The following is a 22,840-nucleotide window of genomic DNA, read 5'->3' as shown; positions in this document are numbered from 1 at the left end:
TGCTATCTCGTAGTAGTATGTTATTAGTACGTGCATGAACATGCTTAGAATGTCTCGTGACGATGAACATGCGTGCGGTGATTGCCAATACAACCTCGATCCCGACATAGTAAATACGCAAGCTAAAACATTAAACACTCTCCTGGATGATTTGGAGGCAACGCAACAATAGGATTTTCAGCAAAGGATCGTCCAAGACACCGCAACAGCTCACAGAGGAAATTTCATCGGAAGCAAGGGTGTGGTGCTAAGCTGGGGCAAAGTCCCTAGCAGACATAGGTTGGCCGGGTGCGGCGACCGCCCCATTCTAGCCTTCTTAAATCTGCTACCTAAGGGTGTTTAGATCGAACATGTAATTTACATAGTGATCACCTCCCGTGTGCGTGCGCCCGATTGACCCGCGTTGTAAAACTTTTGTGCTTCCATTTACCTTCTTAATTAAATGATACGCAGCTCTCCTGCGTATTCTAGAAAAAAAAACATTAAACACTACCGAATGTGCATGGGTCCTTTATGAGAACCCAAATAGCATAGTTTAGCACATGGTTTTTCGATCTTTCCCCCTTTCTTTCAGCAGTTGACAAGCTAAAGTACTGATCAGATAGCACAGTTTAACGTGGAGGAAGTCTAGATTTGATTTTTTTTATACAAGGAGTGTGCATGGTACCACCACCACCAGATAATATATCACTATGCAGATTATGTCAGCATCTTGACCGTGCATGCTACCACTTTTGGAGTACGAGTACGTGAGTACTGGTTGCCCAGGGAGATTCCTCCGGTCCATCCATCACCCGGCATGGATGTGACGTATCCAGCCGCTATATAGGCCATCTGAATCATCGGGTATTATTCTCTTTCACACCATCTGGACATCTGCGTATGGTGCATGGTTGGTGGATACGTTTGTAAGCAAGCGTTTTTTGTCAAGTTCTGTGCAGTCTGTGATCCGAGAAGCATTCAAGCAAAAAAGAATACCTGTGCGCTCCATTGCAATGTTCCGGTAGTGAGAGCTAGGAATGGCATGGCAGGCCTTTTTGGCATGAGAAGATTCCTTGTCAAGGCCCAAACACCCACACCTCCACAAGCAAGCAAGCAAGCATGGTGATGCGAGCACGCACTTGATTGATGTGCTCTTTCCTATCCTTTTGGCAGCACTCTTTGGGATGATTCGGTGCCGGCGCAATGGCCAACCGTCGCCGGAATCGAGGGGCGTCCGGAGGTCAAACAAATGGTCAAAGGGGAGGCCGGAGAGCCACGGGCCACCGCATGCAGTCGGCAATCCTAGTCCTAGCCCTTGTTTACTTCCTAAGTTGTGAGGTGACAAATTAGCATTTTGCCATAAATGCGACACTGTAGCGTTTCGTTTGTATTTGTGAATTATTGTCCAAATATTGACTAATTAGGCTCAAAAGATTCGTCTCGCAAAGTACAACAAAACTGTGCAATTAGTTTTTGATTTCGTCTACATTTAGTACTCCATACATGTACCGCAAGTTTGATGTAATGGGGAATCTTCTTTTTGCATAGTGTCAAAGTTGAGAGTTTGGAGGGAAGTAAATAAGGGCCTAGCTAGGATACGAAAAGCCATCCCATATTCTTCGGCCTCGCTGCTCTTGTCTGTCTCCCTCGCCTTTTTCCCTTTTCAAAGCCTCCAAACTGTTGGCAAGTTTGGACTTTGGACTCTGGATTTCAGGATTTGGAGCACGTCAAAATGTCATGCGGCTCCTACTGTACTACCGCCGCTACCTGCATCTGCAGTGCTGAGTGCAGGTAGATGTATAATACTACTCCAGATTGGATGCCTTGGTGGATGGATTCAGGATTGAGACATGTCAGGCTTTCACGTTGTGCGTCAAACCGGCCCGACAGAATCTACGGGTCGTCAAAGTCTGAAACTGCAGACCCTGACGCCATTTACTCCTCCTCCTCCTCCTTCAGTTTGTGCAAAGCACGTTTTTCCATTAAGAAGAGAGAGAATTATCATAAGTACAAACGAGTACACAAGCGAAAATGACCCAAACACGTTACAAAGAGCTGAAAGAGAAGAGCGAGAGAGGTGCTGAACAGGGAGAACATAAACCAAGCAAAAAGGCCAGCCCGGCCGTCGTTTACCTGGTGCTCAGCACAGGGTTGGCGATCGACCAACAGGATACATGCGCACTCGTCGATGATAATGGGACGGAAGCACCTTCCTTGGATTTGGATTTCTTTCTCCACGTCCATTTGGATTCCTAAACCCTAGTACGACACGCCGCGCGTGCATGTCAACAGGAGGGTCGAGTCACGTTGCTTCGTTCCTGCTCATTCTCTCGTGTCCATGCCGGAGCCATGAGCAATGGTGTGTGTCAGTGTGTGCATGGCTGGGCTCTCCATCAAATATTCATATCGCAGCCGCCGGCAAAGGGAGAAGCCGAGGTGTGGGTTTGCTCTCGCCCGTTGTCATCATCTCGTCGATCACCGGTCGTTGCCGGCGGGTAAGCACTACTGGAGGTCAGTCAGGCGGCCGGTCACATGGCCCTCGGCCCGGCTGCCATGCCTGATGCTCTGTAGTCTGTACGTCCTAGCATCAGTTTCTCTATAAAAATAGTCTCCGGGTTCAGGCCGCTGCTTGTCCTAGACGAGAGCCGGCCATCATTCCGATGCGTCCGCCTCGAGACGGCGACCAACACTGAGCGACGCCATGTACGACCCTCCAGTGCACCATCACGGCGCCGCTCCTGCCTCATCTTGATCACGGGCAAAGTTTTGCATTGCAATTGCCCTCCTCCTGTACTAGCAGTATCCCCTGTTTCTTCCCGTTCCATTTCGCTGCGCATTCATTTTTCCTAGAGTAATATACATGGGCGGTTCTTCAACTTGTCTCGGTGTGTTATCTAGCTCCACCAACTCTTAAATGTATTTTGGACTCCCTAAACTTGTTAAAAGGTGCACGGCAGGTCCATATCCTTCCACGTGAGTTTTTACTGCTTAACTGGCATGCTAACTAAGCTTCACGAGGCAGTTCTCTGCTTGCCCATTTCATGGAGCAGGTCATGGGCAAGGTCACTCGCTCACGGTGCCCCTGCCATTCCCCGTCCTCGCTCGCGCTGCGTCCTGCAGGCACCACCACCAGTTGCTCGTCCTCTCTGTCGTGGTCGTGGTGCTACCAAGCAGGCAGCAGCTGAAGCTAACCGTGACCGGGAAGAACGGGGTGGCGCAGAGCATCAGCAATGAGCGGCGCAGACGCCAAGGCCGAGCGTCTCTTCCACGCCGACGCCGACCTCGTTGGCGCCCTCTGGCAACTCCACAAGCCTGAGCTCCATGCTGGTGAATGGTGATCCTGTAGTTGATGCCGGGGCACATCCTACGGGTCGAGTCTAACGGCAAGAATTGTTAACTGCTGCCCGTGAAGTCCGGCGCCGCCCTTGAACCACTCAGGCCGGAAATCTTCTGCTATGCCTCAGTACCTCGTGTGGTGATCATGGAAAAAAAATTCTGTGGGGACGGTCCCCAAACTTACTCCTATGCAGACCTGTTTCAGATACCCGACGCGTGGAGACCCGGGGCATCCAACGGATCACGACGAGGTGCGATTCCTTGGCTCTGGGCACACACTTGTGACGTCAGCTCGGCTCCAGGCGCGGCTCGCGCCTCTGTCCTCCTCGTCCGCGGAGGTTCGCCCGGTGGCCGAGATGAGGAACGGGACGAGCCACGGCGTGACCATCGTCGGAGAAGAACAACGTGGGCGGGGCGGAGATCGGCGGCCGCCGCCGCTGGCAGGCAAAACATGATGGATGCGGCAGAACAAGAGCGACACTACTGCCATGGGCTGTGGCCGCATCGATTGGAGGAGGTCAGCGGCCATGGGCAAGATCGGAAGAGCAGCAGAAAAGGCAAGTGCAGCATTGCTGACGCCCGACTGCACCATCTTCAATGGCCTGGCAAGCGTCACCGCGTGCCTCACCATGTATGGTAGCATGAGCACCGTCCACGGCCTCCATCACATGCACCATGGACGCTAACCAAATCCGGGTTCAGGGTCTGGAGCGAAGCAACATCCCAGATCCCCTGACTGCCTACTCGCACACCATCTAGCACGCATCGGTGCCGCTCAGTTACCACGGTTCTGCTGTTCACTGTCCCATTCATCTTCGAGCCTTCATCTTCAGTGTCAATTACTGGAGCAATTATTACTTTTACCTTTTCTTCGTACCAACCTTGCAGCGCAATCTTCTTCCTGGGTGGATTACCTAATCGACTTAATCCGTTGGCATGGTTCAATTAAATTTCTTACAGATTATGTTCATATGTGACTTCCTCTTTGTTCGAGTCTATGCAAGCAAATTAGTAATAGGAGGTCAAGCCCACGTGGATGGATATGGACCTGTGGTGCACTGCCTAACAAGTTTAGGGGTTAAAAATGCATTTTACGAGTTCGTGGACCTAGATGACACAGCAAGACAAGTTTAAGGATGCGATCCCACCCATCAATTTCTTGCCATTCCATTTTTCTGCTACGCGTGCATACGGAGTACAGGGCGAAGGCAAAGATCAGGATGCCGGCTGCACTAGAGATTTTTTTTTTTGAAAAGCTGCACTAGAGAAATTGGAAGATGGCGACGGCGGCTACTCATATCTGGCGGCGAGTGGCCGGGTTCGCCGTCGGTGATCGATCGCCTGTCCCGTGCCGACGTCTCGGTCGACACATCTATCGAGAGTAGAGAGGCACATGCACGCACCGTCACGCGGTTGGATGGACGATATTTGTTAGTGCTTGTGTTGTGTATCCAGCTGACTGAGAGAGAGAGACGACTATTCCTAATCCGACCACTCCCTGTCACATAGTATACTATACCATGCACTTTTCTTAACCAAGAAAGAGTAGTGTATTCATGCACATCTAGACAAAAAGGGCTCTCCTCTCTGCACGTGATCCGCCTTTCGCTTGCACACTTTGCTTTAGCCCAACCTTCTAACACCAACGCGAGAACGCTGGCCTGGTTGGCAGTTGGCTTGTCGATCGATGGATCGGTGCGGCTTCTCGGTGGTGCGCGCCCCACGATAGATCGGCAATGATCACCGGATCGAGCGCGGCGCCACTCATGCATGCTAGGCCAGTGGGGTTCACTTCGCTGTGAGCCCCTCCACGAAGGCCACTCGCCTCGTGTCCATCCATCATTAGATCGAGAGGCTCTACAGGTCACGCTCACGCCTATAACTTTGCAGCACCCACCTAGCTGACTACCAGGCAGAGGAAAGAGGCATCGCCGTCGATCACTGTCGATGGTGAAGGCCCAAATCGCGTCGTTTTCCCTGCAGTTGCAGTTTTACTTCAACGAGGATGCACGAAGATCGCAGATCTAGACAAAAAAAAGAAAAGAAAAAAGAAAAGAAAAAAGAGGTGTTCCATTTTGCAGCGATCTGCACGGGATCCAGGTTTTGCTTGCACACTTTGCACAACAGAAGTAACATCAAATAAACATTATCTATTTCAAAAAGTAGCAGCGAACATTCTACCTTTTCTCCCCTCCGAAACGAGTAAGCATTATCTATTTCAAAAAGAAAAGAGAAAGAAAACATTCCATACAGACTCAGGTGCTCAAAGCAAGCGTCAGACACGAGTTACAGTTGAAGAATATGTGTACAGTTGAGCTGCCTGCCTTTTAGCATGCGATCGAGAGCTCTCTCTCTCTTGGATCGTGTCATGTGATGGAGTGACCCCGATCTATCACAGGCCATTTCCCCTGCTCAAGATAACTGACTGTTGACAACACTATTTTGGCATCCATCGTACGCGTCCTTCTCATTCACTCTGCCAAGCCAAGCACCAGCACGCATCATTAATGCCAAGGCGTGGCAGGGATGCAGGATCAGCAGCACGAGCCCATCCATCCATTCCCATCGATCCAAACGGGGCCGACCGCTATAATTGCGGCACACCATGCTAACATTCCTCCTCCTGACGCATGATAATGCATTAGCTGCTACCTGCAGACGGGGTGCAGACGGGGTGTTTAGTTCCTTTACTTATTTTTAATCCCCATCACATCAAATGTTTAGATACTAATTAGGAGTATTAAATATAGACTAATTACAAAACCCACTGCACAGATGGAGACTAATTCGCGAGATGAATCTATTAAACCTAATTAGTCCATGATTTGACAACATGCTGCTACAGTAACCATTTGCTAATGATGAATTCATTAAGCTTAATAGATTCGTCTCGTGAATTAGCCTCCATCCGTGTAATTAGTTTTATAATTAACTCATATTTAGTCCTCCTAATTAGCCTCCAAAGATTCGATGTGACACGGACTAAACTTTAGCCTACGAATTCAAACACCCCCACCTTCCTAGAGATGCCTTTGAAGCAATCAACTAGCAGTAGCAGTACTGCATCCATCATCTGCAATGATGATGGTTCAGTGCACCACGAAACATGGCCCTGAACTTGATCGATCCCAACCTGATGGTACAGTGTTTTCTTTTGACCTATGCTATGCCTTGCTTTTGGGAGCTGCTCCAAACCCAGGATAGCCGTAGCATAATTGTGGTTGTAGCCTTCCATTCCATCACTTGCCCCCACTTTAGATCCTACTGCTTCTTGGACTATAGAGAGCTTTGCGAAAAGCTCGTGCCCTGGCCTACTTGGACTATAAGTCACAACTACAAGGCAGCCAAGCAAAGCAAAAGCAATATAAAAAGCAGCAGCAGCAGCCGCAGCAGCCTGCTGCACATTCCCAACTCATGATGGCACGCCACAAACCACAAAGTTTTTCTGCCTAGCTAAAATCCCCAGTACTACCACTTGTTTAAAGCCCGGGGTGCGTGTCCCGTCTGGACTCTGGAGGCGTGGTTAATGATACTAATCCAAGGCACCGCATGTCAATCCGAATTCCGAGACCACCGATGGATAATCTAATCCGTGGCCTGATCATGGTTGTTCCTGGCGGTCCCAGTGATTAGGCGCCCTGATACGGGAACAAAGCGTGAGGTCCCCGCGCGATTCCACAGCCGGATGGATCCGCCACTCGCGACACCCAGCACCGAATCTCAAGCACCCCCCCGAGTTTAGAAATACCAGCTGCCGTACGCCAAGCGTGGTTTCAGTAAACATCTGCTGCTCTGCTCCTCCCAAGATATACTTAGTCCACTAAGATGCATTCCCATCCTAAACAAATGGTAACCTGTCCCAGTAAGATACTGTACTGTGTTTCTTTTTTCTTTTTTGAAAAGAATACTGTACTGTGTTTCAGGAGTCAACAGTCAAGGCTCCCACAGCCCTGTGGCGTGGCTTGGCTGGGAAAAGTTGAGAGCTGGCGAGTTCAGACCTTCTTCACCATGTTATCTGCTGTAAAGGTTTTTACTGGGGGTAGTTGGGCTGGGATCGATCAATCAATTATCACTGGGAATATGGCATGGGATGGACCATGCTGTGATCTGTGAATCTGTGACTGTGAGCTACAGGCTACAGTGGAGGAGGTGGTTATTGTATTCATAGGATTGAGGTGTGCCGCTGCAATCCAATCCTGGCGTAAGCCAACAACAAACCTGAATGTATGCAGCTGCTAGGAGACAGCCCTATCTATCTCTGTTCTTGCCTTTACCTTACCCCATCAATAATGCAAGTGCAGGGTGCAGGAAAAAGCAAAGCCATGGCCAAAATTTTAATCTGCGGTAGCTGCAGCTCCCTCTCTTCAATCACATGGACCACCACCAGAACCCTCATCATGATCGTCCCTCTCCATTGCTGGCTTGCTGCCACCACCATCATCTCCTCACCTTGGAGATACAGTATTACATCGAGAACACTTCTTTCTCTCACATCAAGGAAGGCAGGCACAAAGATAAGAAGGCACTAGTTGACAACATTCCACTACCATGTCAAAGATAAAGATACGCAGATCGGCCATTCATTCATGTGTCCAGAGCACAGGAAAGGAACGTTTGGGTTAACCTTGTTTTTGCACATTCTTCTAACATCATCACATTATGGAGCAAGAAGGGAAGCCATCATAATCACCTTCTTCAGCTACTGTAAAGCACCACCATCTCTTATGACCACTATTGATAATTACTATACCTACATTCCACTTCAAGTGTCACACCCTGAAATTTTTGGATTTGAGGATGTGATTAGAAAAAACAATTAAACGATAATTTTCTTATAATTTTTAAAAATTTTCTAATATTTATTTTCTTGATAGGAAATTTAGTATAGGAAAACAATTGAGTGTTTTTCTGAATTAAATATAATGGTTCTGTGTGTGTGTGTTGCATTCGTACCGATGCATCTTAGTATTTCATGAGTGCAAAGGTTTTAAAATGCGTTTAGATGTCGATTAGGTTCCTCTAAAATTTTTTTAGATTTTTCTGGTATTTATTCTCATTTTTCTAGAGCTAAATCTTTTTATTAGAAGCCGCTAGAATCCTTTTCACGAGCTCTAAACATTTTATTTGGAATCATCGTGTCCCAATCTATCTCTAGGAAATTTTCTTGGAATTTTTGTGATTTTTAGAGTATTTTTCATGGCTTTTATTGAATTATCTGGATTTTCTTTCCACGGGAAATTATTTTCTGGAAATAATCAAAAACCTACCCTATCCTTGTTGGGCTGAGCCTGTGGGCTCGGCCCGCTCCAGCACGTCAGCTGCTGGGGCCATCACTGGCCCAACTAGGCCCATCTGGGCCCAACTGCCGTCGCTGCTCATGTCCATTACGGACACGGCATGGTGCTGCCGCTGTCTCTCGACGTGCGTGCCAAGCACGCGAGGGCGTGCCTTGCGGCCCTATAAATGGTGAAGCCCCTCGCCCTGCAGCCCCTGCTGCACCACTCACCGCGGCCTCCGCTTGTGCCACGCCTTCTTCGCACGCGCCGCCCCACCGCCAGCTGCTACCGGAGCCGAGTGCCGCCGCTCGCCCGATTCGCCATCCCGGGCACCGCTGGAGCAAGCGGCCACCACCGCGAGCACCCGGAAGTCAAGCCACACGTTCTAGAACGGCCGCCGCCGCCCCATCGTTGCCGAAGCGCCGCCCGTACGCAAGAACCAAGAAGGCCCCCGTTCACAGTCCGCCTCCGTCTCTCCCCGTCGCCGATGAGCATGCCTCCGTGATCCCCTTGACCTCCTACTCCGTTTCCCCGTGCCAGACAAGCCTCTCGCCGCCCGAATTGCCGGTGGGACTGACCCAGAGCCGCCGTCCGCCATGGCCATTAGAGGCCTCAGCTTTTGCGGTTAAATCCTCGAAGAGATCCGTATTTCTGTAGGCTTCTTTTGAGTCATGATCCTTTCCTAGAAAACCCCCTAAACCTTTTAGATCCTTTCAATCTAATCCAACCTAAGATCTTTTGCAGATCTAACCTCGAGGATCAATCTATTCACAATGACTATTCACTGAGTATAGTGATTCTTCTCTACTAGCCACTAAAGTATACGGTTAATCACGAATAGACCCCAGAATGTTTAGTTAACCATAGATCTCGCGTTTTGTATCCGTTTAAGCTCATTCTTGCTGCGTTAGTTTCATCTCAATATAAATTACGCGCTAGTCATGATGTTTACCTTAATGTGTGTTTTAAGAATTTATTCTAAAATTTATATGATTAATGTTTAGTTGAATGCCTTTTCTTAATAAAACTTAATTAGGGTATAAATATCAGTTTTCATAGTTAATATTAATTTGACTAATCCTATTTAACTGAGTTTTCTAAATACAATCTAATTAGAATTGTACCTCGCTTTCTAATTAAAGGTTAATTTGATTAATGCCTATTAAACATGTCTTCTTTAATTAAAATCTATTTAGTGATATACACCGCTTTTCATAATAAATGTTAATTTGATTAATGCTTACTCTCAAATGTTTTTCTAATTAAAAGCTAATTAGGTCTATTCATGAGTTTTCTTTAAGCAAGTGTTAATATGATTAATATCAACATAAATGAGTTCATAATTATAACTTGTTTTAGTTCAATGCAACATATAAAGTTATCAATTAGATGTTATTACATATAATTTATTTTCCAAAGTTAAATATTTAAATGGCATAATTTGTACATGAATATTTATAAATAAAAGTTGACTAGGTTTTACATCATCTTTTCATATATAAATATAATTTTAATTAACTCTAACTTATCATTTACATATGTTTTCTAATTAAAAATAACTGCAGCATATAGCTCTTGTCTTTTCCTTTAAAAAAAATTTCTCTGATAGATGTATATTTCTAGATGTATATTTCAACGGTACCATCATTCTTAGTGTTTTATGCGCCTTTGTGGTCCTAGAATCAAGCCCTCTCCTTTTGTACATTCTTTTCAAGCTTTTCTTTAATTGGTGTATTGTTCGTAGTTGTAATTGTTTGTTTGTTTGTATGCTTTTGCCGATGTTTGCTTCGAGCATAAGGATTGCTGTTCGAAAGCTTTGAAGATTAAGAGTTTCAAGAGAGTAAGAGCTGAGGAGCAGTAAGAGTAACTTTCTTTGGAGAAAGTCAAGTATCCCTAATCATCCTTCTATTTATGCTTATTTACAAGAATACCATGCATTAATTGGTATATGGAGAACCACCCAGAAAAACAGTGCAACCACGAGAACTACATGGCTCTGGTCTTAGCTAATTAATTAGATAATCTAGTTTGGGGTAATCTTACCGAAAGGGCAAGAGGGGGGACTGAGTCGTTGTATAGCCCGGTTCTCTTGGGATTTGAGCTTTGCTAAGACACTATGCCCATTAGGGAGGTTTATGTGCGCCAAACCGAAACATTAGTGGGTTAGTAAAGGTCTCGTAGTGTCCTTATGCAATCACACCTCGGTAGTGTAATAAGTGCATACTTTTGCACAACATGGTTGGATCCAAAGTTCTTCTGAATTTTTACACGACTTGTGGTGAAAGTGTACAACCTCTGTAGAGTGTAAAACTGATATATCAGCCGAGCTCACGGTCAAGAGCGGCCTGAACCCTCACATGATTAATAAACTTGAAGATGGACTTAAATCGTTATTCTTGTTATTTCTTGTGGCCTTGCTGAGTACCAACCATAAATGTACTCACCCTTGCTTACTGCTGCTCAGAAAAGAAAGGTGTGTGAAGTTTTCTGAAGATGATGCTGAGTTCTAGATGTACGTAACCCCCAGTCGATTGCCTGTGAAGTTTGGAACCTTTGTTTACAGGATTAAATTGTATATCTCTGATAGGCTCGTAAATCTTTATTTATATTCCTTTACGTGATATCGTTACTATTATTCATTGATGATGTCACTATATGTATAAAACTTGATCTTAGCATACATATAAATAGCACTTGGTTTTGTTTTAAAACCGGGTGTGACATCAAGAAGTTACTTTTTTTGTTCAAAGGAAGAAAAAGGTGAAAATAAGCTAGAAAAAAAAAGAAACGGGAAAAACAAAAGGGGGGCGATTCTAGCTAGCTGGTACTAGTTTCTCATGTATCCTGACTGACTGATCCAGTCCAGGTTGTTATTTCGACCACCTGTGACCTGAGCTCCCCTCCTTCCTGTTGGTTACTTTTTCCGAAGCATCAGCAGGAGAAAGCTTGTCAGTCGGCGGCTCACATCACCGAGCAGCTGTTGGGGTTCTCGTCGCTGAACATGTTGTCATGGGGGTGCGGCGCAGGGTAGTACATCGGCGGCGGGTACGGCATCGCCGGGCGGCCGTACCCGTAGCCGTACCCCATCGGCGGGTAGCCGGCGCCGCCATGGGCATGGTGGCCGTGGTGGCCGTGAGGGCCATGGCCATTCACCATCATCTGCGGCTGTTGTTGCTGCGGCATCATTGACATGTACGCCTGCTGCGCCATGGGGTTCCCGGCTGCCTGCATCATCTCCGGCCCGGACGGCATGCCGCCGCCGGGGTAGAACCCAGCCCCACGCATCATGCCGCCGCCGGCCGGCATGCCGTGCAGGGCGGCGCCGCCGCCTCCCGGCTGCATGCCATTGCCACCCATGTGGGGGTGGCCCATCGGCATGCCGCCCAAGGGCCCGCCGCCCATCTGGCCCATACCGGGGAAACCGGCGCCGCCCATCATGTTCGGCGGCCTCATCATCATGCCCGGCTGGTGCTGCGGCGGTATGCCGCCCATCATCGGGCCGCCGGCGCCGGCGGGCGGTCCACCGGCGCCGCCGCCCTTCTTGGCCTGGCCAGATTGGTTGCCACCGCCCGGGGCGCCGCCCTTGCCGTTCTGCGGCGGCTGCGCGCCGCCACCGTTCTTGCCGTTGCCGCCTCCGCCACCGGCGTTCTGCTTCGCGCCAGAGTCCTTCTTGCCGCCGTTGTTGGCGTTCCCCTTGATCTGCACCGGGATCTCGTTCCCGCCGCCACCCTTCTTGCCGCCATTTCCGCCGCCGTTGGCACTCTTCTTGTCGCCCCCGCCGGCGCCCATCGGCATTGGCATGGGCTTTGCCATCATCTTGGGGTCGTCGTACAAGTCGTCGTCCTCGAAATCGTCGTCGTCGAAGTAGTCATCGAACTCATCATCGAACTCGCTGCCGTCGTCACCGAACTCTTCGTCCACGGGAACGTTGAACTTGACGGCCTTGGGGTCCTTCGCCGGCGGCGCGGCCGCCGGGAACGGCATCTTGCCGCCCATGGCCATGAGCTGGGGAGGAAGCTTCATCCCCTTCATCTGCATCTGCTGTTGCAGCTGCTGCAGTTGCTGAAGCTGCTGCGGAGTCGGCTGTGGCATCGCCAGCGGCTTTGCGTCTTTCGCGCCACCGCCGCCACCACCGCCGGCGTTTCCGGCACCGGCTCCACCCTTGGGCTGGCCCTTGCCACCAGCATCCTTGGGCTGGCCCTTGCCACCGGCATCCTTGGGCTGCCCCTTGCCGCCAGCATCCTTCGGTTGCTGGCCCTTGCCGCCGGCGCCGGCGCCGCCGAGCTGGAGCTTTTGGACCTGGCTTACCACACCAGGCTTGGCGCCCCAGAGGTTGGCGGGCTTGCCCGCCCTGTTCAGCTTCTTGATGACGGTCGCCGGATCCATCAGGCCGGACACCGTCACCTTCCCCTGCTCTGCATCTACACTGCTCTGGTAGACACCTGCAGTTTAATCAATCCAACACATTTCTCTTAGGAAAAACAAGCCTTTTTCTTTTCAATAATGGACAGGTGAACTATCAGTCGATTCTGTTGAGGACAAGAACAGAGTAACGCTGAACAGACCTTGCGGACACAGAATGGGGAGAAAATTAAGCAATTTGAGTCTTAAAAAAAAACTTTCGTTCTTACCATCAATCTTCTGCAGGATCTTCTTGACCTTCTTCTCGCACCCATCGCAGTGGATGTTAACTTTCAGCACACAGGTCTGTGGACGAGCAGGGGAAAAAAAGAGAAAAGGTTACGAAATAGATTAACGGCCGCAGCAGACATGCAGGGTGAGAGTGAGAGAAATCAAAACTGCATCAGACACAAGAAGGAACGTGAACATGGAGTTGCTTGAGTTGGGAAGATGCAAAACAAACTCACCTGCACCTTGAGGACGTCCTCCTTGCTCATCCTGACCACCTCAAATGCTGCAGCCTCCAATCGCACAAGAGGCTTCAGATCTGGTATACGAGAGCACTCATATAAGGGAGAGAAGAGCAAGAACGCAACAGCAACCGGGAAACACTTCTCATCTCTCAGTCAGAGAGAGAGAGAGAGAGAGAGAGAGAGAGGGGATGCCTTCTCGTTGGAGAGACAGGACTTAAATGGCAGCAGTAAAATACTGTGACTTCACACTCTCACAGACTCACACAAGGAATAAATCTAGAGAGAGACGAATCAGACCCTTGTTAGAGTTTGTGTTTGGAGAAAACCATGAGCAAGGCTCTTAAGCGCCTGGTCTGTGGTCCAGAGAAAAAAAAAGATGGAGGTAGGAGGAAGAAGAGATCCCCCTATGTGTGTCTACCAACAAAGCTAAGCACATGGAGGAGTCTCTGCTTACCCTTTTATTTTCCCTGAGGTCGCCTTTGCTTTGGACCCTGGAAGCTGAAGCCTTTGGCCTTTGCCTTTCTTGTTCAGAAGATTGTGAAATGGTGTTCTCCAAAAGACTAGCCAAAGGGGGATTTAAATAGGCTTTGTGACTAGTCAGGAAGTACAGGAAGGTGTAGGACATGTGAAGTTAGTACTAGGCTTCCCAATGTCAGTTTTCCTATGTTTTCTTATCAAAATTCTAATTTTCTATACCAGTCCCTGTGTGACTTCCAACCGGCTAGTAATTTTTTTGGTCTCTGAAAACAACTGCGTAACAGGGAATATTCCATTAAGCATATAACAGTATTTGTCCAAATGATTTGATCGAATCAGTAACGACTATAATTTTAACTCTGAGAAAAAAAGATGAAAAAACTGTATCATGCATTCGAGTTGTTACTTATTAAAATCCTAACACGCAAGCTAAGCTATGCATGGTCGGTTTGTTTTAACCTAAACAAGATAATTGTGTCAATGCCATTACGTGTTTCGCAAAGTGAGCACAAGTTATAGCTATTTCTATCTACGTAAGGAATCATGCAACATCGTTACATGTTTCCATTCAAAACCTTACATGTTGCATGAAAAAAGCATGCCAAGTAATGATTCTACTATGTTGCTACGAGTTTTATGGGACACATGTAACAGATAACGTAGACGACTTTGTTCGTCTCGATGCATTTACGTATTCAACTCACTACGTTACTAATCCTATTCGAGCACGTGATGCCCACACAATGCACAGACGAGTTAACAGGTTCCTGTACCAAGGGTACCTCAGGAAGGGATTCAAGGCAGCCAAAACACAAAAAGGCCAAGGGCCCAATAATAGGAGGCGCACTGAAGACGACGCAGATGACGCTGCAGCCCATCGCCCGACCTCCCTTGGTCGAGAGCCAAGAGCCATAACTCGCCAGTTCGTCCAGATCGGGGGTGGAGCCCTTAGGGGCCCACAATGCCCCACCCATTCCTTGACTAAAGGGTGACCGATGCCGTACCGGAAGCATCGAATGCAGGGCGTGGCCCTCCTGACCGCCCCACGGCAGAGACATGATCGGGCGAGGAGCCGACCTTTAGCCAGGGGTCCAAGGGTGAGGCTACACCCCTCGGACCGCCCAAGACAACCTGCAGAGCGAGGCCACGTGCGGTCATACGCACCCACGCGCCGGGATGTCATCGTCACCCTCGCCGCCAGGGTGAGCCGTCAAGATCAAGACTCTGCCCCCACGCCAGGCCCATACGGGCTCGCGGGCAAGGTGGGACCCAACGCTAGGCGTAACGGCGCGGGGAGGCCGTGAGCGTGCCAAGGAGGTCGGGGAAAGCCGGGAGAAGCGGTACGCCCCGTCCAGGCCGCTAACCGAGGCTCACCTACTCATCTCCGGTACGGACCTCAGTGGGAGCTTCCGTCCCGTTCACTGCCCTGGGGTTGGCAGACCGAAGCACACCGCAGAGCAGGCTAGGCCGTGCGTAAGCGGCTCATGCTGCACAGGAGCCACCGTATGAGGCATACGAAGCTCACGACTGGCCAAGAAGACAAGACAAGAAGACACGCCTGGAAAGGGTTGAGGGTGTGAGGTAAGACTGGGGTTGACCTGGCATTTCAACTCCACATATTTTTATGGTTTCTTCTCTTGGGGTTTCTTCGTTCATAGGTTTCAGAGGTGCTTCTGGTTGCTTACCATTGTCTTCCCTTGTCCACTGATCGAATTCCTCCATCATTGGGTCTTCTTTAGGATTTTCTGCTGTAGTGGGTAATGGGGTGGTTCTAAGGGCTTCAGAGTGGATTTTGGGTCGGGTTGGTGGTTTTGGGGTTCTGGACGGGGTTTCTCTTAAGCTGGTTTTTATAAATTTCTTGGCAAGATGCCTCAGGTTTCTCTTCAACTATTGGGTAGCATCATCCGTGAGCTCTTGGGCTTCTCTAGCACATTTCTCGATTTGGGGTGCATGTCCTAAAGCTTCTGCTAATCGACTTTCCAGCAGCTATTTGGTCCTCAGTTTTTTCGGCTCGATATATGGTGGCTTGGAAGTTGAAATTTTGTATTTCATATAGGTTATCTAAGGCTAAAAGGTAGCTCATGGTTGTCGTCATAGTAGGTTGGCCAATTTTGACAAGCTCGGTTAGGAGGGTTTTGAGGCGGTAGTTCCAAGCTATTTTCTGTTGTTTCCTATTAGCAAGTATCGTAGTAAAGTTCGTGTTGTGGTTTTTACGGCATCCTTGCAAAGGCACATCAGGGCTTTTCTAGCTACCATCTGTAAGGTATCATTAAATTTGACGCCTAGGGTACTGATTGTCCAAGATGTCCATTTGGCATCTGGAGGTGCTTGTCCTATGATCACACTTACTTCACAACGCTTACTCCCGTATGCCTCATACTCCTTGCCTTTGTACTCGGGTCATCGTGTATATCCAAGTTCCATGAGTGCATTCTATAATATTTGGGGGAAGCCGTTATATTCGGTGCAGTCGGAGTGTATCCATCCTGCTTCATCTATCCAATTGGTTCCCTCCATTTCCTAAGTGGTAAACCAAAATTCCTTATTAAGTGTTCAATACTTTTGAACATACTTAAGTGATAGGAAAAAAAATATGGATCTAGCTTATTTTTAAGTTTAGCCATGCCAAAATGGGTGCTAGGGCCAAGTACAGCTCTGATACCACTCCTATGAGGGATGCCCCTAAAAAGGGACCCCGAATGTCATTCGTATCATTCCCTGGATTAGTAGATGATACGGGCATTTCACACAAGAAGTATCACATCCATACTTCATACAACTTTTATTGATAATTTATATAAGGTTGAAAAGAGAAAGCATACTACTAAAGATACAAGAGAGGCCGTAGCCTCAACCTTAATTATACAGCGGAGTCCTACGTAGCTCCCAAGCCTACAAGCGGCTTGGCTCCTAGGGCAGATCCTCAAGATCCTTGTCTTGCTCACCAGGAACTTCTTCCTCTGAAGAAAGAAAGAAAGAAAGGGGAAACAAGAGTGAGTACTGTATAATGGGTACTCAGTAAATCCCACAGTTGTTGTATTATTGCATGAAGGATTTCAAGGAATAGCTGCTAGTTGGATGCACAATGTATATGGTTATAAATCGAAGAGAGTGGAACACGGATATTTATAAGTTGTTGGTCCTGGAGGGGAATCTACCTTCCTACTAGTCCCCAAGTTTTAGGAGCATCAGGATCCGTCAGGGATGACTTGAGCCAGTTTTTGCCTTATTTCTAGACACATCTCAGGACAACTCTAGATCTCACTCTTTTTCATAAAGTAGGTTATCAATGGGAACTTTAACTATGTGAGCTCTTGACCATGAGCCTTGGCTATTCGAATAGTTTTTTATAACTCTACCCAAAGGTGTACACTTTACCTACACGTTCGATCAGCCCATACCTTGATCATAGGCGGTACTGACCTACGAGACCCGTACCCACCGGCGTCCATCTCTGGACGACATCCTCTAGCTCCATCCACGGATAACCCTGGGGCCTAGGCAGAGTCCATTCCACGTCCACTCAGGGACACTAACCTAGGAAAATAGATGCATCATAACATGGCATACAATGCCACCAGGCTCTACGGACCTCAACCAATGACCCGTGCCGGCTGGACCTGGGACCCTGCGAAGGTCCTGCTCCAGTCCATCCGTTGTCCACCGTGGCCCCTTGGGATGGTTTACTAGATTATGTAGTGGGGTGTAAATCAAGGCCTCACATGTTTAGGCACTCCCGAAGATTGTACCTTTTTGGCACGTGCGGTTGTATTGCTCACTAGAAAGGCTTTCCTATGAGCCGGTCCTCATATGACCAGAGTAAGCTTTTTAGGACAGGATCCTCTGTCGAGGCTACCCTCTTACTCGCGGGTCCAACCTTAATTGGTTGCCTAGACTCACTTGGGTTATTTTTATGCAATTTTAAAAGTACTCTCACTCTTCCTTAGAATTTGTGAGTCATGATATGACCTAGTGTATATGGGGTTCATGATATCAAGGAGGGCTCAAAATTATTAGGACGAGCTAAGTAAGGGAATAAAGGAAAATATGCAAAGCTTATAAACAAGTTATTATCTTGGTTTATTTTATTAATAAAGCTTGGGATCAAAATATGATGATGATTTGTGGGACTTGCCTTCCTTGAAGTCTGGGTTGTTGAAACTTCTTCTTCTTAGTCCAGATCGTCAAACGCATTTCCGGTGTCGTCGTTTTCTACATTATCATAGTTATACATAAGCAATCAAGAAAAAGACTATAGCAATACATCAAACATGGGTTAAAGGAGTAGAATCAGGGTTTAGAAGGTTTGGGTAATTGCCTAGAATTTTCTAAGATTTTTCTAGAGCTTTTCGGGATGGTTTCCCATTTTTGACCACATGAAATATGGGCTTTTCTTATTTTAGGAAAGGGCAAGGATTTATTCTAGGGGTTATAAGTATTGGATTTGGGCAAACAAAGCATGACTAGGTTTGAAATGGACTCTGGTATTTTTGTGGAATTTTGGTGGTTTTTGGGAATTTCTAGCATAGAAAAGTGAATCTTGGGGTGCATGAACACCGGTGGCCATAGCAAAATAAGTGGGAGATGGGGGGAGAGGATGACAAGCAGGCCAGGGTGGCAGGGTCTGTGAGGGGCTACTGTGCTATGAGCCATGGGCTAGAAGGGTGTGGACCGAGGGTGCATGGGCCTATAGTTTACGTGGATCACGTCCACGTGAGGGGAGAAAGAGGGTGGACCTGAGCGGGTTCACTGTGCCGTGCGCCCCTGGGTGCGAGGTGTATACCGGGGAGGGGTATGGGTGTGTGGCTCTGGTGGACCGAGCGCAGGGAGTGAGACGCCGGGGCGGCGGCGCCCAGTTGGGGCCGCCGGAGCACCGCGCGGGGCAGAGCCCCTAGCCGGAGCGAGCCGTGCCAAGTGTTGTGGTTGCTAGGGGGGATGAGAGGTAGCTCTAGGGATGAGGGAGGGCCAGGCGGATCGAAAGAGGGTGATGTGGTAGCCGGAGGGTGGCCGGCGGTGAGCCGCGGGCTCACCGGAGTTGAGCGGTGGCACGGCTAGAAAGGAGTAGGGCTATAGACAGGGTTTGGAGCCAAGGCAAAGGTCTGAGTAGGTTGGTGAGTGCAAGGTGCGTACAACGGGGTGGCTAGGTGGGGCCACGGGCGGCCGGAGCTGTGCCGGCAGCTTGCCGGAGTTCCAGCGACACAACGGCCTGGCAGCATGAGGGTCAGAGGGGGTGAGGAGTGTAGGTAGTAGTGCGGACAGCATAATGGACCTACCTGGGCTGATTACATGAGCAGCAAGGCGGCCGAAGTTGACCGGCGGCGAGTAGCGGTGAGGTTTGGTGGCAGCGGAGCAAGGCTAGCGAGGAGCAGCCACTCAGGGGCGCGCTGTGTCGCTAGGAGAGAGGGTGGCTAACACCGTGTGACGGTCCCACTTCGACCTGTCCCGGCTCTAGGGGATAGAGCACGGCGGCGGGTGGGGCTGCGCGGTGTGGTCCTAATTCGACGAAGGTAAGTGAGGTGGAGAGAGGAGGGACGAGGAGGAGAAGGGAGCGCGGGAAAGCTATTTATAGGCAGCCGGGGTGGCTGGGGAGCTCGAGCTGGTCAGGATGTGCTTATCCCTACTAGAATGATATGGCATTGGCGCGACGGTGGCGGCGACGCGTGGCGCCGGTGATTGAGATGGATAAGGCTGAGGACAGAGTGCTGGCAGGGGGAAGGAGGCACAATAAATGCACCGTGAGCTGGTGGGTATGGCGCACTCACCGGGGTGGTGAATCGAGCCGAGATGGAGGAGATCGTGAGGAGCTCCCCGGTGGCCGCGCTCTGGAGCGCGCGCGGATGGATAAGGGCGGGCGTGTTCTTGTGCAGGGGGGAGCACCGGCGGGCGCAGGGTGTGGCAAAGATGCAGGCAAGGGTGGCGTGTTTATCATGGGGCAGCATAGGCGGCCAGGGGCGCAGGCCCGCGTGGCGGGCATACGTTGGCATCGCGTGTGGGCGAGAAAAAGGAGCGTGAACGGGAGGTGGGAGACGATGATGTCATGGTGACATCATTGCAGCATGTGTGCTGGGCTGGCCTGCTGGGCCTTGACCGTGCGTGAGCTGGAGCAGGTGGCGGAGGCAGGTCAGGCTGGAAGGGAACTTGGGCCGGAAGTGAGGTTGTCAGCCTGGGTTGATACTTAACTCTTTTCTTAAATTGCTATATAAATTTAGAAAAAAATTTTGGGTCCATATTTTAAATGCTTAGGAAAAATTGGGTTGTTACAGCCTTTCTTCTCTTTCTCGCATTCCACACATACAACCACACATCGCACGAACACGCTTGCAAGCACCCTGTTGTAAACTCAGTGCACTTGATCAAGGAATATGACTCCTTCCGAAACTGGACGTAGGGATCTTCCCGAACCAGTATAACTCCTTATCTCTTGTGTGCTAGCCATCGGAAGTGAGGAGAGCACGGCGTATAATTACTAGTCGGTGGTATGAAACACCAACACGAGTTGGTTGTCATCGTGACGTGCTTCTGACAATGATTTTGCATGAGCGAAGCAGTGCGTTGTATCCGCATATATATATGTCAATATGCAAGATATATGTTTAGCAAAGTTGTTAAAATTTGCGAAGCATACGTTACATGCTCCATTGACCATTGTAGTTGACATACGACAACAAGTCAACAACCAATCAAAGGCATAAGTATCAGTGACATAGTTGTTACGCTCAATCATTGCGAAGAATTATTTTCTCTCATACATGACAAGCGTGGTCAATATCATGGGATTTGCCAATTCATGTCGTGAAGAAATACACAAAAAGTTTCACAAATTATTAGAAATTTCTATCCGCTCACATGTTCTTGGAACAATACAACTCAAGTTCAAGGCGAATGGATCAGAAAGAGAAGTAGAAGAGTCTCTTTTTATCATGATGCGTGAAAATATTTTAGAAAAGCTATACAAATATTTATATTATCCCATGTTTTCCAAGCGCCGTTACCAAGGCTTCTTCTTTCAATCAAGTTTTTTTTCCTAACTATATTCATTGAATGGTTAACCAAAGAACTTGCTTGAAAATAATATTGTAAAGAGGGGCTTGGATGTAAAAAATGGAGAAGGATACTCAATTGTTGCAGGCCTTAGTAATTAGCTAAGGTCCGTGCATCTCTAACTATCATCGTCCTCTTGTGTCACCAGATACGCGGTGCTGTCACTAAAGACGCAGTGGCGTGGTGCCGTGGTGGACTGGTGGACTGCGCGGGCGGTGCAGCCCACAAGCCACGGGCCACAGCCCCCGTCCAGCCAGTCATGCAGACCTTACACCATCTGCTGCAGCCCGTGGCTGCGTGCATGTCTTGTATGTCAGTTAGCGAGTCAAAGGAGGATGGTGAGTTGGGCGCATTAATTTCTCCCTCCTTAATGGCGTTTTGGAATTTAGGCTGCTGCCTAAACACTGCTCTTCTTTTCTGTTAATGTCCTTTGCTCGTAGAAGTAACTTTTCTTCAACAACTTCTAATAGTTGCTCGTCCTTTTCTTTTAGTTTGTTACTATATTTTATCAGTAATTTTTCTCTACTCCTAAAATTTGCTCTCTTTTTTGTTAGCCTGTTAGTGTCTTTTAGTGGTAGTTTTGTTCTTTGCCTAAACATCTCGTACTATGTTTAACGTTCACCTCACACAAAGAAAAGTGGAATGGAAAAAGCCAAGTCCTGGCACTACTGACACCATGATGGTGTGTCCATGACTCCAGGTTCATGCCAGTACATGCATGCAACGTGCCAACGTCAGTTTTGATCGGCTTGTCCGCGAGGACTATTTTTTGTTTTTTATCCAGTGACAGCCGGTGCAAGGCAGGAACGGATTTGTGACCGTTTGTGCGTCACTGTCGCAGGCCCAGTTTATTGTGCGCTGCACTGTGAGTGTGGGCTTGGCTTTCGGCACCGAGCGCAGGCAGAGAAGATCGATCGATGAGTCAAACGAACACAACAGATACCCGTCACTGCTGCTTGCAATTAAGTTTTGCTTCTCATATTAGAAAGAAAGTATGATCGTGCCCGCACGTTGCTACGGTCAAAACAAAAACTGGATTACACTATGTCGTACAAAATTGAGGAATATACAACTCATATTTCAACTTAAAAGTTTCAAACTATACAACTTAGACATATAGGACTTTTTTACATTGCCTAGAAAGAGAAGGAAAAAATAACGTCATTATATCACAACTTCACTTGCTTTACATTCAAATTCAAAGAAATAGAACTATTTCGTGAACTCAAACCTACAACATCGCGGCAGGTGCTAAGCACCTAGAGTCCTTCGTTAATGCGGTGAGGGATCTGTAGTATCGAGTTTTTTTAGCACTCTCTCGTTTTCCCTTTTGCTTTGGGATGTGCGTGTGCAATATGTATGGAACTTTTGTACTTCGCCCGTCGGGCATTCCTCCGCTTTTTTAATATAGCAGCAGCTCTCCTGCTAGCTCGTTTCAAAAAAAACCCTGCAACATCACTTTGGACCGCAGCCTAGCTTCTATTGTTCCTATATATTGAGCCCACTTGTTCTCTTAGCCAATCTATGTTTAGAGAAACACGTATTCCATATATATTTCTTCAGATAGCTACATAAAGAAAAATGCATTCAAAGGATAAACCGAGTGGACCAGGTAGCTTATAGCATATAATTATCAGCAGATCAAAAGGCTGCGCAGAAAGAAAAATTAACGAATATACTGGTGCTTCACTATGAATACGTGAAATACATTAGGAATTCATTGAAACAATGAAATGCACTGAAAATAAAATAGAAAAGCCCATGGCATAATTTTGGCACTCAACATTATTAGACATTACTTTATTAATGCAAATTCATAAATAAGTCAAATATGTATATATGACATTAATCATA

The 22,840-nt window shown here is 48.1% G+C and overlaps 1 protein-coding gene across 3 annotated transcripts; it reads right to left on the bottom strand.

The window, feature by feature from the left end:
- Positions 1-11,250: 11,250 nt before the first annotated feature.
- Positions 11,251-14,059, bottom strand: LOC117833966 (uncharacterized). 3 transcript variants are annotated; one of them, XM_034713556.2, is made up of 4 exons: positions 13,923-14,059; positions 13,463-13,542; positions 13,226-13,301; positions 11,251-13,036 (listed from the first exon to the last, which is right to left on the bottom strand). In XM_034713556.2, exons 2-4 carry the CDS (start codon positions 13,490-13,492, stop codon positions 11,556-11,558), a joined length of 1,587 nt encoding a protein of 528 aa, XP_034569447.1. In that variant the 5' UTR covers positions 13,493-13,542; positions 13,923-14,059; the 3' UTR covers positions 11,251-11,555. The 3 variants fall into 3 exon arrangements, with proteins under 3 accessions (XP_034569447.1, XP_034569448.1, XP_034569450.1); XM_034713557.2 differs by lacking the exon at positions 13,923-14,059 and adding an exon at positions 13,766-13,916; XM_034713559.2 differs by lacking the exon at positions 13,923-14,059 and adding an exon at positions 13,661-13,906.
- Between the last annotated feature and the right edge of the window lie 8,781 nt (positions 14,060-22,840).

The sequence above is a fragment of the Setaria viridis genome, chromosome 8 (genome assembly GCF_005286985.2).
Source record: "Setaria viridis chromosome 8, Setaria_viridis_v4.0, whole genome shotgun sequence".
Lineage (NCBI taxonomy): Eukaryota > Viridiplantae > Streptophyta > Magnoliopsida > Poales > Poaceae > Setaria > Setaria viridis.
Note: the sequence above shows the minus strand (reverse complement) of the source record. Positions and strands in the feature narration are given on the sequence as shown.

Bases quoted from the DNA above. Each gene is read 5' to 3' on its own strand.
- LOC117833966 (XM_034713556.2), bottom strand. From the start codon at position 13,492: ATGAGCAAGGAGGACGTCCTCAAGGTGCAG. The intron at 13,302-13,462 runs GTGAGTTTGTTT...GCTCGTCCACAG, and splicing joins AGGACGTCCTCAAGGTGCAG to ACCTGTGTGCTGAAAGTTAA. The intron at 13,037-13,225 runs GTAAGAACGAAA...ATTAAACTGCAG, and splicing joins GATCCTGCAGAAGATTGATG to GTGTCTACCAGAGCAGTGTA.